The sequence below is a fragment of the Phaseolus vulgaris genome, chromosome 8 (assembly GCF_000499845.2).
Source record: "Phaseolus vulgaris cultivar G19833 chromosome 8, P. vulgaris v2.0, whole genome shotgun sequence".
In the NCBI taxonomy this organism is placed as follows: Eukaryota; Viridiplantae; Streptophyta; class Magnoliopsida; order Fabales; family Fabaceae; genus Phaseolus; species Phaseolus vulgaris.
In genome coordinates this window covers 7,963,045-7,976,185 of record NC_023752.2, presented here as the reverse complement: position 1 = coordinate 7,976,185, position 13,141 = coordinate 7,963,045, and the positions used below count along the sequence as shown (strand labels likewise).

The window sequence follows — 13,141 nt, the reverse complement described above, 5'->3', positions numbered from 1 at the left end:
ATTCTAACAATTGGCATTAGGAGTTGAGTTGAACAATTCAAAAACTGGTTTTGAAAATTTGGAAATGATTTACAAAAACTCTTCTTACAAGTGTGATTCTAGCTTTTTTGAAAACTGTGAAGCTCTTCAAAAGAAGGTCCACTATATTTTAAAAACTATGGACAAGTTTTCCAAAGGGCAATCAAATCTTAAAGCTGTTCTTTCATCTCAAAATTGTGTTTTAAGAAAGGTTGGACTGGGTTTTAACCCAAACAGCAAGAACAAATCAGTTTCAAAACCCTTTTCCAGTTTTTAAAAAAAAAAACGATTTTGCAGGGGGGTCATACTGTTAGATTTTGCAGAGTAAGGAGGTTTTCTGTTCCCGGAGGTGTTTTAAAGTGGGTTCCTAAGAATTCTAAGGTTCCTAAGTCTTAGTTAATGCCCATGGACCCAAATTTAAAAGGGGGTCAAATCTTGCTCCTTGATCTTGTTTCATGCAGGGTTCTTTGATGGCAAATCAACACTTGTGGTACCTGGACAGTGGTTGTTCTAAGCACATGACAAGGGATAAAAGCAAGTTTGTCAATCTACTCCTTAAGCAAGAAGGTCATGTTACATGTGGGGACAACAACAAAGGGAAATTTCTTGGAAGAGGGACCATCAAAGACAATAATACCTTCTTGATCCATGATGTGCTATTTGTGGAAGGTCTAAAGCATAGCATCCTAAGCATAAGCCATTTGTGTGACAAAGGTTATTAAATAACCTTCAAGCCCAACACATGTGAGATACAACTGCCCAAATTACAGGAAGTTTTGTTGACTAGTAAAAGGATCAACAATGTCTATTTGTTTGATATCCCACATTCTACATTTATTGGTTACCTTCTAACCAAACATGAGGAATCATGGTTATGGCATAGAAGGAAAGCACACATCCACATGCATCATCTAAATAAATTAATTTCAAGAGATCTTGTGGTAGGTTTACCCAAACTCAAGTTTGAGAAAGACCACATATGTGAAGCATGTCAAAAGGGGACGCAAATCAAACACTCCTTCAAACTGAAAAATATTGTTTCAACTTCCAAACCCCTTGAACTGCTGCACATGGATTTGTTTGGTCCTTCAAAAACCACGAGTCTTGGTGGAAACAACTATACACTTGTAATTGTTGATGATTTCTCTAGGTTCACATGGAAATTATTTTTGGAATCCAAGAGTGATGCATTTTATGCACTTAAAAAGCTTGCCAAGAGATTACAAAACAAGTGTTGCAGTAACATTTATGTCATTCGTAGTGATCATGGGGAATTTCAAAATGAAAAATTAAGTGGTTTTTGTGAAACTTTGTGTGGACAACTAATCAGCCATCAACCTTGCAAAGAATCCAATCTTACATAGGAGGAGTAAACACATAGAGATCAAGTTCCATTTCTTAAGGGAACAAGTTGGAAAAAGAAAGGTAGAACTGAAGCATTGCAACACCAGGAACAAGTGGTTGATATTTTCACCAAACCATCTAAACTAGACAAGTTTGAAGAAGTAAGAGAGTGGTTAGGAGTTAGATGTGTTGCAGAATTTAGCTTAAGGAAGAGTGTTGGAATAAGGTAAATTTAGAGTTAGTTTGTTAACTCTTAAAACAATTAAAATCATAAGCTAGTTATTTTTCTGTTATTAGAATGTTTCTCTTTCATTCTAGTTTGACAATTATAAATAGTTGTACACTTTTGTTCAATACAATACATGAATATACAATTTTACAATTTCAATTCATATCAATTTCCAACGGGCTTTATTCATAGAGAGTATTTTTATTGGTATAATAGGCTTCCATCTAGTCTTTTCTTATAGTTCTTTATTAATAGGTATAGATTACCTATTTACCATTTTTGTTAATATATGGATTTTGGTCTAATCCTCCATATTTTTTTGTATTTCCTTTTTTTTTTAATAATACATTTTTCATGGGGGTGACAGATGATTGTTGTTACTTGAGGTGTTAATCTAGCTGAGATGTCAGGTTTCATAGTAATGTCTAAGAGGAGAGTTTTTACAAAAAAAAATGTAAAATCTATTTTTTAAGGCGTAATTTTAAGTTACTTTTAAAAAAAAAATTATGTTTTTTTTACTTATTTTCTTTAAAAATATCCAATCATATAAAATTACTAATAAGTAATTATTTTATCAAAAATATTTTTTATGATCAAATTTTATTTTTAAATATGTTAATTATTATTATTATTATAAGTTAATATTTAGAGTAGGATATTTATTTGTCAGCTGACTTTTTTTTAGAAAAATAAATAAATAAATAAATGGAAGTATTTAAAGATACTCCAATTCCAAAACTTTGTTAATAGTACCTATCTTTCATACCAAAATTACCCTCACATCTACTATATCTAACTCTGCTCCCAACGGATTTTTTCTTGTCCTAAAGATTTTATTAAAACATATATAAAACATAAACCAATACAGTTATTCCAATATAAGCCTATTTGTCAATGAGTTATCCGTTTGTCATCTTTCATTTTTGAGTTATAGCTATAAAGACATTGTAATGAGTTAATTCAATATAATAAGTTATAGTTAAACCATTTTGGGAGGAGAAAATTTATATTATGTATGCTTAGATTTCCAATAATGTTAATTATTATATTTAATAATGAATAATCCGTATTAATATGAAGACTAAAAACATATTTGGAATGTGAGTGATTAATATGATTATCTAATTCACTCTACAAATTAAATACATGCCAGTTTGACTATAAAACATATCTTTAGACAAGCTTTAACTATACTGTTCTAGATTCTCTTCACTTTTGGATCCAAATTTCAACACGTAATCCAATGCAATATTAAATTAATTCTAGAAAAGATTTTAACAATCAACAAATTCATCTCTACTCACCCACAAAATAAAAACAAAATTCACCACTTTATATATTAAATCATTATTATATTTTTATCTTTAATAACGTATATCAACTCTTTGGTTCTTTGATTTCTATTTTTTGTTAAATCTAGAATAAGATAACTTGAATCAGGCTGTTAAGCTTAGATATAGAGACTTTTGTAGATTTTTCGTACTCAATCTCAATCATGTGTTATAATGGCATGTTGTTTGTCTTGTTGGATGGAGCTTTCTTGGTGTGGAAAATGGATGTCTTTGAGTGAAATGAAAACTAGTAATTATGATGGTGGAATGAAAACTTAGAGTTCACTGACATACTGTCACTTTAATGAGCAAAAATTATTACAAAGTTTATTGGGATTGTGGATGGAGCATTTTTCCAATCAACTAAAAATTAAAGACAATGATACAATAAAATTAAAGTACACAAAAGTTTTTGAGCTCTGAATGTGCTTGGTGATTTTTTTGAAAACTAAAAGAAAAAGTACAAGGCTTGAGCATAATGTGTTTGGTGAAAATTCTAAAAGTGTATGATTTGTTCCTTGAAGTAATGTACTCTGAATTTGCTTCTCTTTGATCCTTCTTTTCTCCTCTTGATAAAGAGTCCTGAAGACCAAAGTATTACCCAAAAAATGTTGAGCCAAATCACTCCTTGATGTACCACTTCTAGGACCACCAACTCACCAAAATGTGCATTAATGGAAGCCAAAGAATAAAGCAATAAAAGCTAAAAATATGAAAAGTTAAACTGAAAAGGAATAATATGTGACAAACAGAAAAGGAAGGTGAAGAAAGACAAGAAAAAATTAAAGCTACTAATAAATGAAACACAAGAAAAAAGAACTTAAGAAATGTTCTAGAAAAGATTACAAAACAAAAATTTTAGAATGGACTAGCACTAACTGTTCCAAAATTTATATGAATTTTTTCACAAAGTTTTTTATTCTGAATTTTTTATGGTATATTTTGAACTCAACAAGAGGTAATATGCAACAAATTTGAGACAAATTGGATATATATTTACCGATAAATAAATGCAACAAGTTTAATATATCCACGAGCAATTTGGAGTAATTATGCAAGCTAGGTTCAGCATTGGCCGAGTGTAGTGAAATCAAATTTGAAGCTCAAATTTTAACCAGTGATAGGTAACGTATGTAACAACATCTGGTAAAAGTTTCAGGCTAAATCACCAAATTAATTAGGTGCAGAAAATTGAAAACCGAGAGCTATAAGTGCACTGTAACTAAGTGTGATACAACAAAAACGTCCTAGCATTTGTGATATTTAATGTTTTTTGTAGTTGAGATTAGAACGTGCCTTTTTTATTGGATGTTGGAAACATGTTAAGGTTCATGCAGAAAAAAAATTACAAGGTTTGAATGTATAACAAGATCAGAATTAATTTTGAAACAAAGTGAAAATCACACAATTCTGGAAATTAAATCAGAAACCTAAAGAAACAAAGCACAAGTGAACAAAACTTCAAGACAATGATTGGAAAAGGATTAAAGAAATTCATTAATGAACTAATAGAAAGTTAAGAGACTCGAGAATAGGTAAAAAAATGAAAAGCATCGAAGAATATACTCAGAAAATTCAAAAGAACTTTTAATAAACACTAGGTGTGCATTTAAACAAACTATTAAACACTTAGCATGCAGCAGCAAGACTTGACTGAATTAAGCAAAACTAAGCAAGATTTGGACGTGAAATTGAACATGCAAGGATTAGAAACACTAAACAAGACCTAAATGCACACATGCATAGAATTAAACTCAGAAAAACAACAAAGAATGAAGAAAAATAAGGTAAAATCGTATTAACACATGCTATATTTGGAAGGTTTTGTTGCGGAAACTATAGGAAACATAATGAAGCAAAATGAACCGAACAAAACATCAAACTAATCGTTTAAACTGTATATGAAAGATTTTAAATGGTAGAACATCATTTAGAACATAAAAAGAACCAATTAAAAGCGTGAAAATGGCAAAACAAATCAAAATCAAAAGCAACTTGTGAGGTTTTGCAGCGGAAAAAAGGAAAGGTGTTTGACTAAGGTTTGAGTGAATACAATCGGTGGAAAAGTGTTTTAAACAGTGGAAACAGGATGTAATCAGTGAAAAGTGATTACAAACAGTGGAAAACAAAGAATTATGGAAGAAAAGGCAAGAACAAAGATGAACCGTGAAGAACAAGGTTGAACAACAGAACAAGATTTGTAAATTTTGACTTCGCTGGATGAAGCTTGGCAGTGGGATCTTGGTGTGCTCTGATCCACCTAATGCAATCTATGTTTGAGGTTGAATGAAGACATGGAGTGGCAGTGAAAGTGATTGGAGATATGCACCGAAAATGAGAGGAAAAGGTAACGTTTGGAGCGAGTTTGAGGTGCTATGAAGAAGAAAGAGGTGTGTGACCAACTTTCTTAGGGTTTAACTAGGCCAATAAGGCTCTCTAGCAAGGGAGATTTGGGAGAATGAGTTTCAAATTTTGAATACTTCATTCAATAATGCCAAATTTGAGGTATTTATAGAGGAAGAGAGTGAGGGTAGCTTGCTACTTAAGCTAGCTTAACCCTAGTTAAGCAAGCTTAACTGTGGTGAGGTTTGGTGATTTAAGGAGGGTCGTGTATGTCCTCTTTAGTGTCTTTGATTAATCTATAAAGTACTCATGAAAGGAAATCAAAATACAGGTCTTATTCATGAGTATTCTACTACTTGCATTTATGCATGACTAGAAGTCATAATAGAGCACATGAGAAAATTGTTCTGACTAGTGTCTCCTTTCTCTATTATTCTAGTCATGGCACGAGTCAGATGTCCTATATGAGTGGCGTTGGATGGTCCTCCATCACATAATCTCATGACAGATTTGCTAATAATGTCATTCAATGATAATCTTTCTTGTGAGGCATGTGTGAAGGGAAAACAAGTCAAAAGCTCATTAAAGAGCAAAAATGACAAATCCACTCAAAAACCTCTTGAGTTGATACACTTGGACCTTTTTGGACCTACTAGAACTAGATCTATTGGAGGCAAAATATATGGTCTAGTCATTGTTGATGACTTCACAAGATAAACATTGATGGCATCTTTCTCAGCAAGTAGATCGAATCAACTGTAATATAGATCATAAAAGGGGTTGTCGTATCCTCGGGGACTAGATGTAATCACAGCAGATGCACTCTTCATTATAAAGTATGATTATATTCATTGAAGACTTATAAATAATAGTAAGCTAAAGAGATTACAAGTTATATTAAGTTGAAACTAGGTGCAAAAAAGGGAAGATTTCATATCTGATAACATGTTGAGATTGAATAGACTTTGTAACTCTTTTGCACTTAAATTATTATAATATAAATGCAATGTAGTTCAAATTCACTACTCTCAAAGGTCAAACCAAGTTAATCCCTGAATCATGGTTATCTAGAAAGCAAACTACCAAAATCAATTACTTGACTTACAATAATTTGAATATGAATTTCATACCTGAATCTGAAAAATACATGTGACCAGTTCTCCGCTGGTATGAATTCTCCAAACTTTCAAGTATATGAAAGGCATTGAAGTTCAATAACCTCATTTTTTTGTCACTATCTGCCTCCATCGGAGAATTGTGAAGGCTCTCTTCCTAGTCATTTGCTTTTCGGGGTGAATCCGAGTAGCATTTTTTTTATTTGTGGGTATTTTTCATTCTTATTTGCAACCTAATTGACTTCTACATACTTCTCACAAAAATGCTATAAAAGCAATCAAGAGGAAATTCATGGGTTAAACGAAATGTTTTTATGTTTTTATCAGTACAAAGAAACATGGATGGATTGATGGATATCTTAACTCAAATACAGATCCTACATCCTCATTAACCTCTACAAAAATCTTCAGATGTCACCAAGGAAATTGATTTAAGGTTATTAAAAGAAGCTTGATATTATGTCTGACAAAAGCAAAAATGGATATAGGCTACATGTTTCAACATTTTAATGTAACCATGCATCATAAATGAGTGGTGTTTAATATCCAAAATCAGAAGTATCACAGTATCACATGAAAGAATAAACAAGTACGTATCAATAGTTACTCTTACTTACATTGTCATTTACCTCAATGACACACGCACCACTTAGATTGTAAGTGAATCACTATAAACCATTCACTTTGACACTGCTGTTGGGAAATCTTAGAGGAAGAAACATCGGAGAGATATTAATCAATCGGTCGCATATTAACACACCAGGAACATAACATCATATCTTATCCTCTATCCATTTATAACACTAAATAGAAAGAATTTTCTCAAGTATAATTAAAATGTAATTGATAACAACGAAAAAGCTTAGCATATATAATTAATAAATGCACTAATTGCAGAGAAGACAACAATATTTTGGACTTACCAACAGATTTCTTTACACTTTTGTTGCTGTGAGATACACTAATCAATGGTGCGGAGCAGTTTCGAGTTTCAGCAAATATTAAACGTGTTTGGAAAGGGGATAGTAAAAGTAGAACGAAGGAGAAAGGTAGCTAATTTGCATACTAATTAATAAAACTAACTTATACAAAGTCAATAACAGCAAGTGCAAAATAGACAGTACAGTTGTTTGTGATTATATAACGAACTGATATTTTTAGTTTTCTTTTCAAGTATAACCTTACTCCATATCTATGGTACAATATCTCATATTCTATATTTTATTAACATAGTATTGTGTTTTCTTTAACTCTCAATTACATAGGAGTAGTAGAAGAACAAAGAAGAATATTTCAAGAGATAGCATTTGACAAAGAGGAGAGGGGCTGACGGGATCAATTGATCCATATAGCTAACCTCATTCTATCACCTAATGAAGATGTTGTTTCTTCAATAACTACTTTCAACAGGTTCAATGATTTCAAAGCGGAAAGGGGATCAAATCCCCCATTCTCGTATTTGCCTACCCCTCTAATTTTGGGTGGATTTTAAGGAAAGTACTTATTTTTTTTTGAAAAAGTGTCATAACTAAATTAGCCTTGAATTGAATACCTATTATAATGGCAAATTAAACAACAGCAAACTAAGTACACCCCAACCCCAACAATGTCTGACAGAACTCTATAATCTCCTCCATTACATCCAACATATAACTATAATCTAATGCGGTCCACACAACACATGTCACAACAAATTCATTGTACTCTTTACCAGCCAACATGTCCATGCAGAAGAGTCTTCCTCTAAGAATAAGATATCATTCTCAAGTACTAGAAATATACAGCAGTTGCAGTATGAAAAATCATCATCCAACCCAATTATTAGAGCTTTATTCATTTTTTAAAAACTCTTGCAAAATTTTAAAATATATAACGAGAGTGGTGGGATAAATTCATCACATTAACCAAAGCCTGACGAATTGAAGAAAGACAGTTCTATTTCTGTTATCGAATGAAAAAAGAAATAAACTTTTAATGAAACAATTAGAAAACTTTATTCATGTACAACATATTCTTACAAAGAATTAATGTACAGACAGTGAAAGATCAATTGTATTGGCCTTATCTAATTACCAAAAGCTAATAAACTAAAGAAGAGTGTTATCCACAGCACAGCAGGTCCCCCTTGTGTCAGATTTGATTGCAGCATCAAAAAATTCCTCTATGCATTACCCTCGGAATGAGTTGAAGGTGGTTGATAATCAGAAAAAAGATCATCCAAAAATTTCTTGTCTTCAAATGAGAGGTTTGACCAGTAACCCACATCTAAATCAAAATCAATGCTTGATAAATTCATGTCTGACTGGTGGTTCTGTGTTTCCTTGTGAAGGTTGGAAACCTCATTTGGTATTGAATTTTCCAAACTTTGAGGTATAGGAGAGGCAATGTATTGTTTGTTAGTATCTGAATTGATAGGAGAAATGTGAAGGCTGTCTTTATAAGTAATTTCCTTTTCAGGATCAACCATAACTTTGCTGTTTTGACAATGAGAAACAACATTCTCATTACATGTTGTAACAGCAGGCTGAAAAAATTGTTTGGTTGTCTGTGTTTCAAGAATTGATGAGTTGGTGGATTGTGGTTGAGTCCTTGACAATGGGAGCGTGTTTAGAGCTGAGGGTGACGATAAAGTAAGTGTAAAAATTAAATTGAGAACATGACAAAAACATGTATACTCAACAGAAACAATTATAATTATACCTCGAAATTGATTTTTCTTCCCAGGTGGTCTGCCACGAGGTCGTTTTGCAATTGTAGGCTCAGCTTCACTATTTTTTCTCTTGGTAGACTGCTGCGGCAGTACATTGCATGTGTTCTGTACATAGGCGGTGGTAGCAGTACACACACCTAACAAAAGAAAATCACAATTACTCACAAATAAGAGTTAAAAACAAAAAACACCATTCCTGAATTTTGAATTGACGATTAAACAGGAAAAGAAGTTTTTACCAGAAGAGACATCCATTGGAATTGGGCTATGAAAGACATTGTAAGTATTGACAGCATTGTGCATGTCATCCAACAACTTCTGAACTCTAGATTTTTCTTGAGTGATCGCACACATTTCCTGATCCAAGATTATCTTTTGTCTTCTCAAACATATATAATCAGCGAGAATTATGTCCAAATTATAATCAGCGGAAGTGTTGGATGGCTAGAAAAGAGAAATGAAAGAATTAAAGAAGTGTGCACAGTGAGAATGAGAAAAAGAGTTGTGGATCGTTAAGGGATGAAGTGAAACCTGAATGAGTGGCGAAGCGGCGAAGAGGGAGGAGGCCTCCATGCGGAAGGTGGCTCGTGTTTGGAATAAGTTGTTGGCGCAGAGGTAGTCATCTACTATCAATGCAACTTCAAAAGGGGAAATATTAATCTTTTCCATGGATTCTCCCACTTTCACTGTTTCTTGCATTACAATCTTGTTCTTCTTCTCAGAGTCACCAAATTCAAACCTTGATGAGAGTGGAAGGGAGGGGATCGGCCAACCCTTGTATAGCTGCTCTAGCGTCTGCATCGTTGAATCGGATACTTTATCTGCTGTTTGAAACTCTTTGGAGAAGAAGATCATTTGCCCAGGAATTCTAGCTTAGCGCTCTCTGATGGCTGCACTGTTATTTATAGATACTGTTCTTATTTCAAACAAATTTTTAAATATTTTTTATTGTTTTCGTTTTTGAATTTCCTTTTTTCTTTTTAACATTTTGATGTTAGAAACATATTTAAATACATTTTTATACAAACTTATAAAAACCAGACCATATTATATTTAATATAATATATTACTTTTTAATATTATAATATTTAGGATTTTACTATAATAAAATAAATAATTAAAAAAATATTAATTTAATTTTGATATTTACACAATAGTTTTAAAACTGTTAAAATATTATAATCCATTTTTCTAATTGTTATCTATTTTTCTCCACAAGTGAAAAAGGATTTAAAAGAAAATTGCAGCATAATTTATTATGATTTTTTAACTTAACGGTTTAATATAATATAATCTATTATATATCCTCAAATTCTTTGTTACATCCAAGAAACAAACAAGGTCCTAGAAGATAATTTTCATCTAAAAAGTCAATAAAATTCAAAATCAATAAAAACTTAATTAAGAAAACTAAACTAAAAGAGATTTGGATTTGGAATTGTGACAACTTAGGAATAGTAATTTTAAAGATTCAAAATAAAAATTAAGACTACAAAAAATAGTAGGGACACAAATGAAACAACTAGATATAGGCATTATAATGGATTAAAAAATTTATAAACAAAATTTAAGAATACACGGTCCCATGCAAATTCCAGTTCTGCAGAACTCAATTCGCTTACTGCACTAGTTTACTTCCAAATCAACCTGATGCTGCCTCACATGCACTATTTTATTTGAACCAATTGAGTTACACCAGTTGCACTCAACACTGAACAACAAATTCAAGTTGCAGATCACCAAATTAAACATGAATTAGCCATTGCTTCCAAATCACCAAAATTGAATTAACAAAAAATTTTCAGCTGTAACAAAAGATCAATTCAGTAATTTTGCACCAAAACTGTGCGGCTGCAAACAAATAAAACTACTTTTAGATTTCCACAGCTGGAAAACAAAAATCTGCGCCAATTCTAATGAATCAATTCATCAAACAGTTGGCACCATAATGATTCTAAGACACAATGTACTTCAGTATCAGATTTCAGCTGATTTCATTTCTATTCCAACAATTCAATTATTTCAAACTTCTGAAAATCATTTCAATATACGCAATTCAAGTATCAATTTAACCAAAATTTAAAAACAGATAATTGCTCACCATTTGTTTGATAATTTGATTCTATCATCAACTCAGTTTCTAAATCACCATTCCAAGAAAAGCCCCTTCACCAACTTGCTTCAACAACTAAGCACCAATTCCAGCATATTTATAGGATTTGAACCGATTCAACAGTCCTAAACAGAATTGATCTCATTTACACATCAACACAGATTCAGCTGACGCATTCCTGGTGCAAATTGTTTCCAGATTTCAATTCAGAACAGCAATGCGCTTAGACACGCATTCAACAACTGCTTCAACGAAAATTGTTAAAGACGCACAAATCACCACCAATGCCTCCAAGTTCTTCAATTCAACAAAATCTAAATTACACTGGACTTCACATTGATTTTCTTCGGAAATCACCGCTCCAGTTGCGTAGCACATGCTTCAACAGTTTCAAATAGAAAACACTTTCACCTATCTCTTGCGGTTCCAATCTCCTCAACGCAATCGCTCTGCAACAGTTGCACTTATGTACTTCAGCGAACACGAACCGAAGAGAAATTGTAGTGTTCCGCTCAATCTCGAATTCCCCCAAAACAATATCAGAATTGAAGAAGGAAACAACTGAACAAGATTAACGCAGATGAAGACACATCAATAATGCAATGTATAATAAGTAATAGTTAAACCATTTTGGGAGGAGAAAATTTATATTATGTATGCTTAGATTTCTGATAATGTTAATTATTATATTTAATAATCAATAATCTATATCAATATAAACACTTAAAAACAAATAAAACATATTTGGAATGTGAGTAATTAATATGATTATCTAATTCACTCTACAAATTAAATACATGGGAGAGTTCGACTATAAAACATATCTTTAGACAAGCTTTAACTATAATGTTCAAGATTCTCTTCACTTTTGGATTCAGATTTGAACACGTAATCCAATGCAATATTAAACTAATTCTAGAAAAGATTCTAACAATCAACACAATTCATCTCTATTCACCCACAAAAATTAAAACAAAATTCACCACTTTATATTTTAAATCATTATTATATTTATTTTTTTTACTTGAATAACGTATATCAACTCTTTTGATTATTTGATTTCTATTTTTTTTTTTTGTTAAATATAGAATAAGATAACTTGAAGCAGGTTGTTAAGCCTAGATACAATAATGAGACTTTTGTAGATTTTTCATATTATTCAATCTCAATTATGTTTTATGATGACATGTTGTTTATCTTGTTGGAAGGAGTTTTCTTAGTGAAAAACTGATGTATTTGGTGAAAACTACTAATTACAATTTTTATTTTTATCTTGTTTTTTTATGTGGTATGGTTTTCTTTATTAGTAAGAAAAAAATAAAATAATAATAGGGAGGGATACCCAACCTTATGCATCACATCCTAAATAATTATCATTTACTTCTACTTGTCCAACTTAATAAAACATCATAAATAGATAATTCCTGTAACAACCTACAAATCTAACATTTCATAAGAACATTAAGTGACATAGAAAACCTTACTCTACTTTCCAAAATTAAAAGTTCTAAACAAAAACCAAAATAACCTCATGTTAAAGTCCAAGCCACAAACATTACACGCATTGTTAGGTTTTCTTTTTTTAAGATAGTAGACTTAGGTCATTGTTGTGTTTTTTTATAGAAATTATGGTAAAAAATGAATTACTCTAATATGTGCATAATTTATGTTTATGCTTTTTAGAGTATTTATATACTTGTGATTGAATTTTAGTTTATGAAAATAGGTTTTGTGTAAGAGTTGAGATATTGTAATACTTTTTTATTTATATTTTTTATTATTAGTAAAAAAACAGAAATCTTTTAAAAAAATTATATTATTTGAAAGATAATAATTATTACATTCACTCAATATAACATATAATTGATGACATTACAAATATTAATCAAATGCGGAACAAATTTATTCAAAAAATAAAATAAAATTTGTGAGTTATAT

At 31.3% G+C, this 13,141-nt stretch overlaps 1 protein-coding gene across 2 annotated transcripts; it reads right to left on the bottom strand.

Annotated features, from left to right (window-relative positions):
* Positions 1-8,349: 8,349 nt before the first annotated feature.
* Positions 8,350-11,812, bottom strand: LOC137823781 (uncharacterized). Of its 2 annotated transcripts, none has more exons than XM_068629049.1 (5): positions 11,192-11,812; positions 9,622-10,941; positions 9,330-9,534; positions 9,081-9,227; positions 8,350-8,993 (listed from the first exon to the last, which is right to left on the bottom strand). In XM_068629049.1, the coding sequence occupies exons 2-5, from the start codon at positions 9,943-9,945 to the stop codon at positions 8,542-8,544; spliced, it is 1,128 nt and encodes a 375-aa protein (XP_068485150.1). In that variant the 5' UTR covers positions 9,946-10,941; positions 11,192-11,812; the 3' UTR covers positions 8,350-8,541. The 2 variants fall into 2 exon arrangements, with proteins under 2 accessions (XP_068485150.1, XP_068485149.1); XM_068629048.1 differs by having other exon boundaries at positions 9,622-9,985.
* Positions 11,813-13,141: the final 1,329 nt, after the last annotated feature.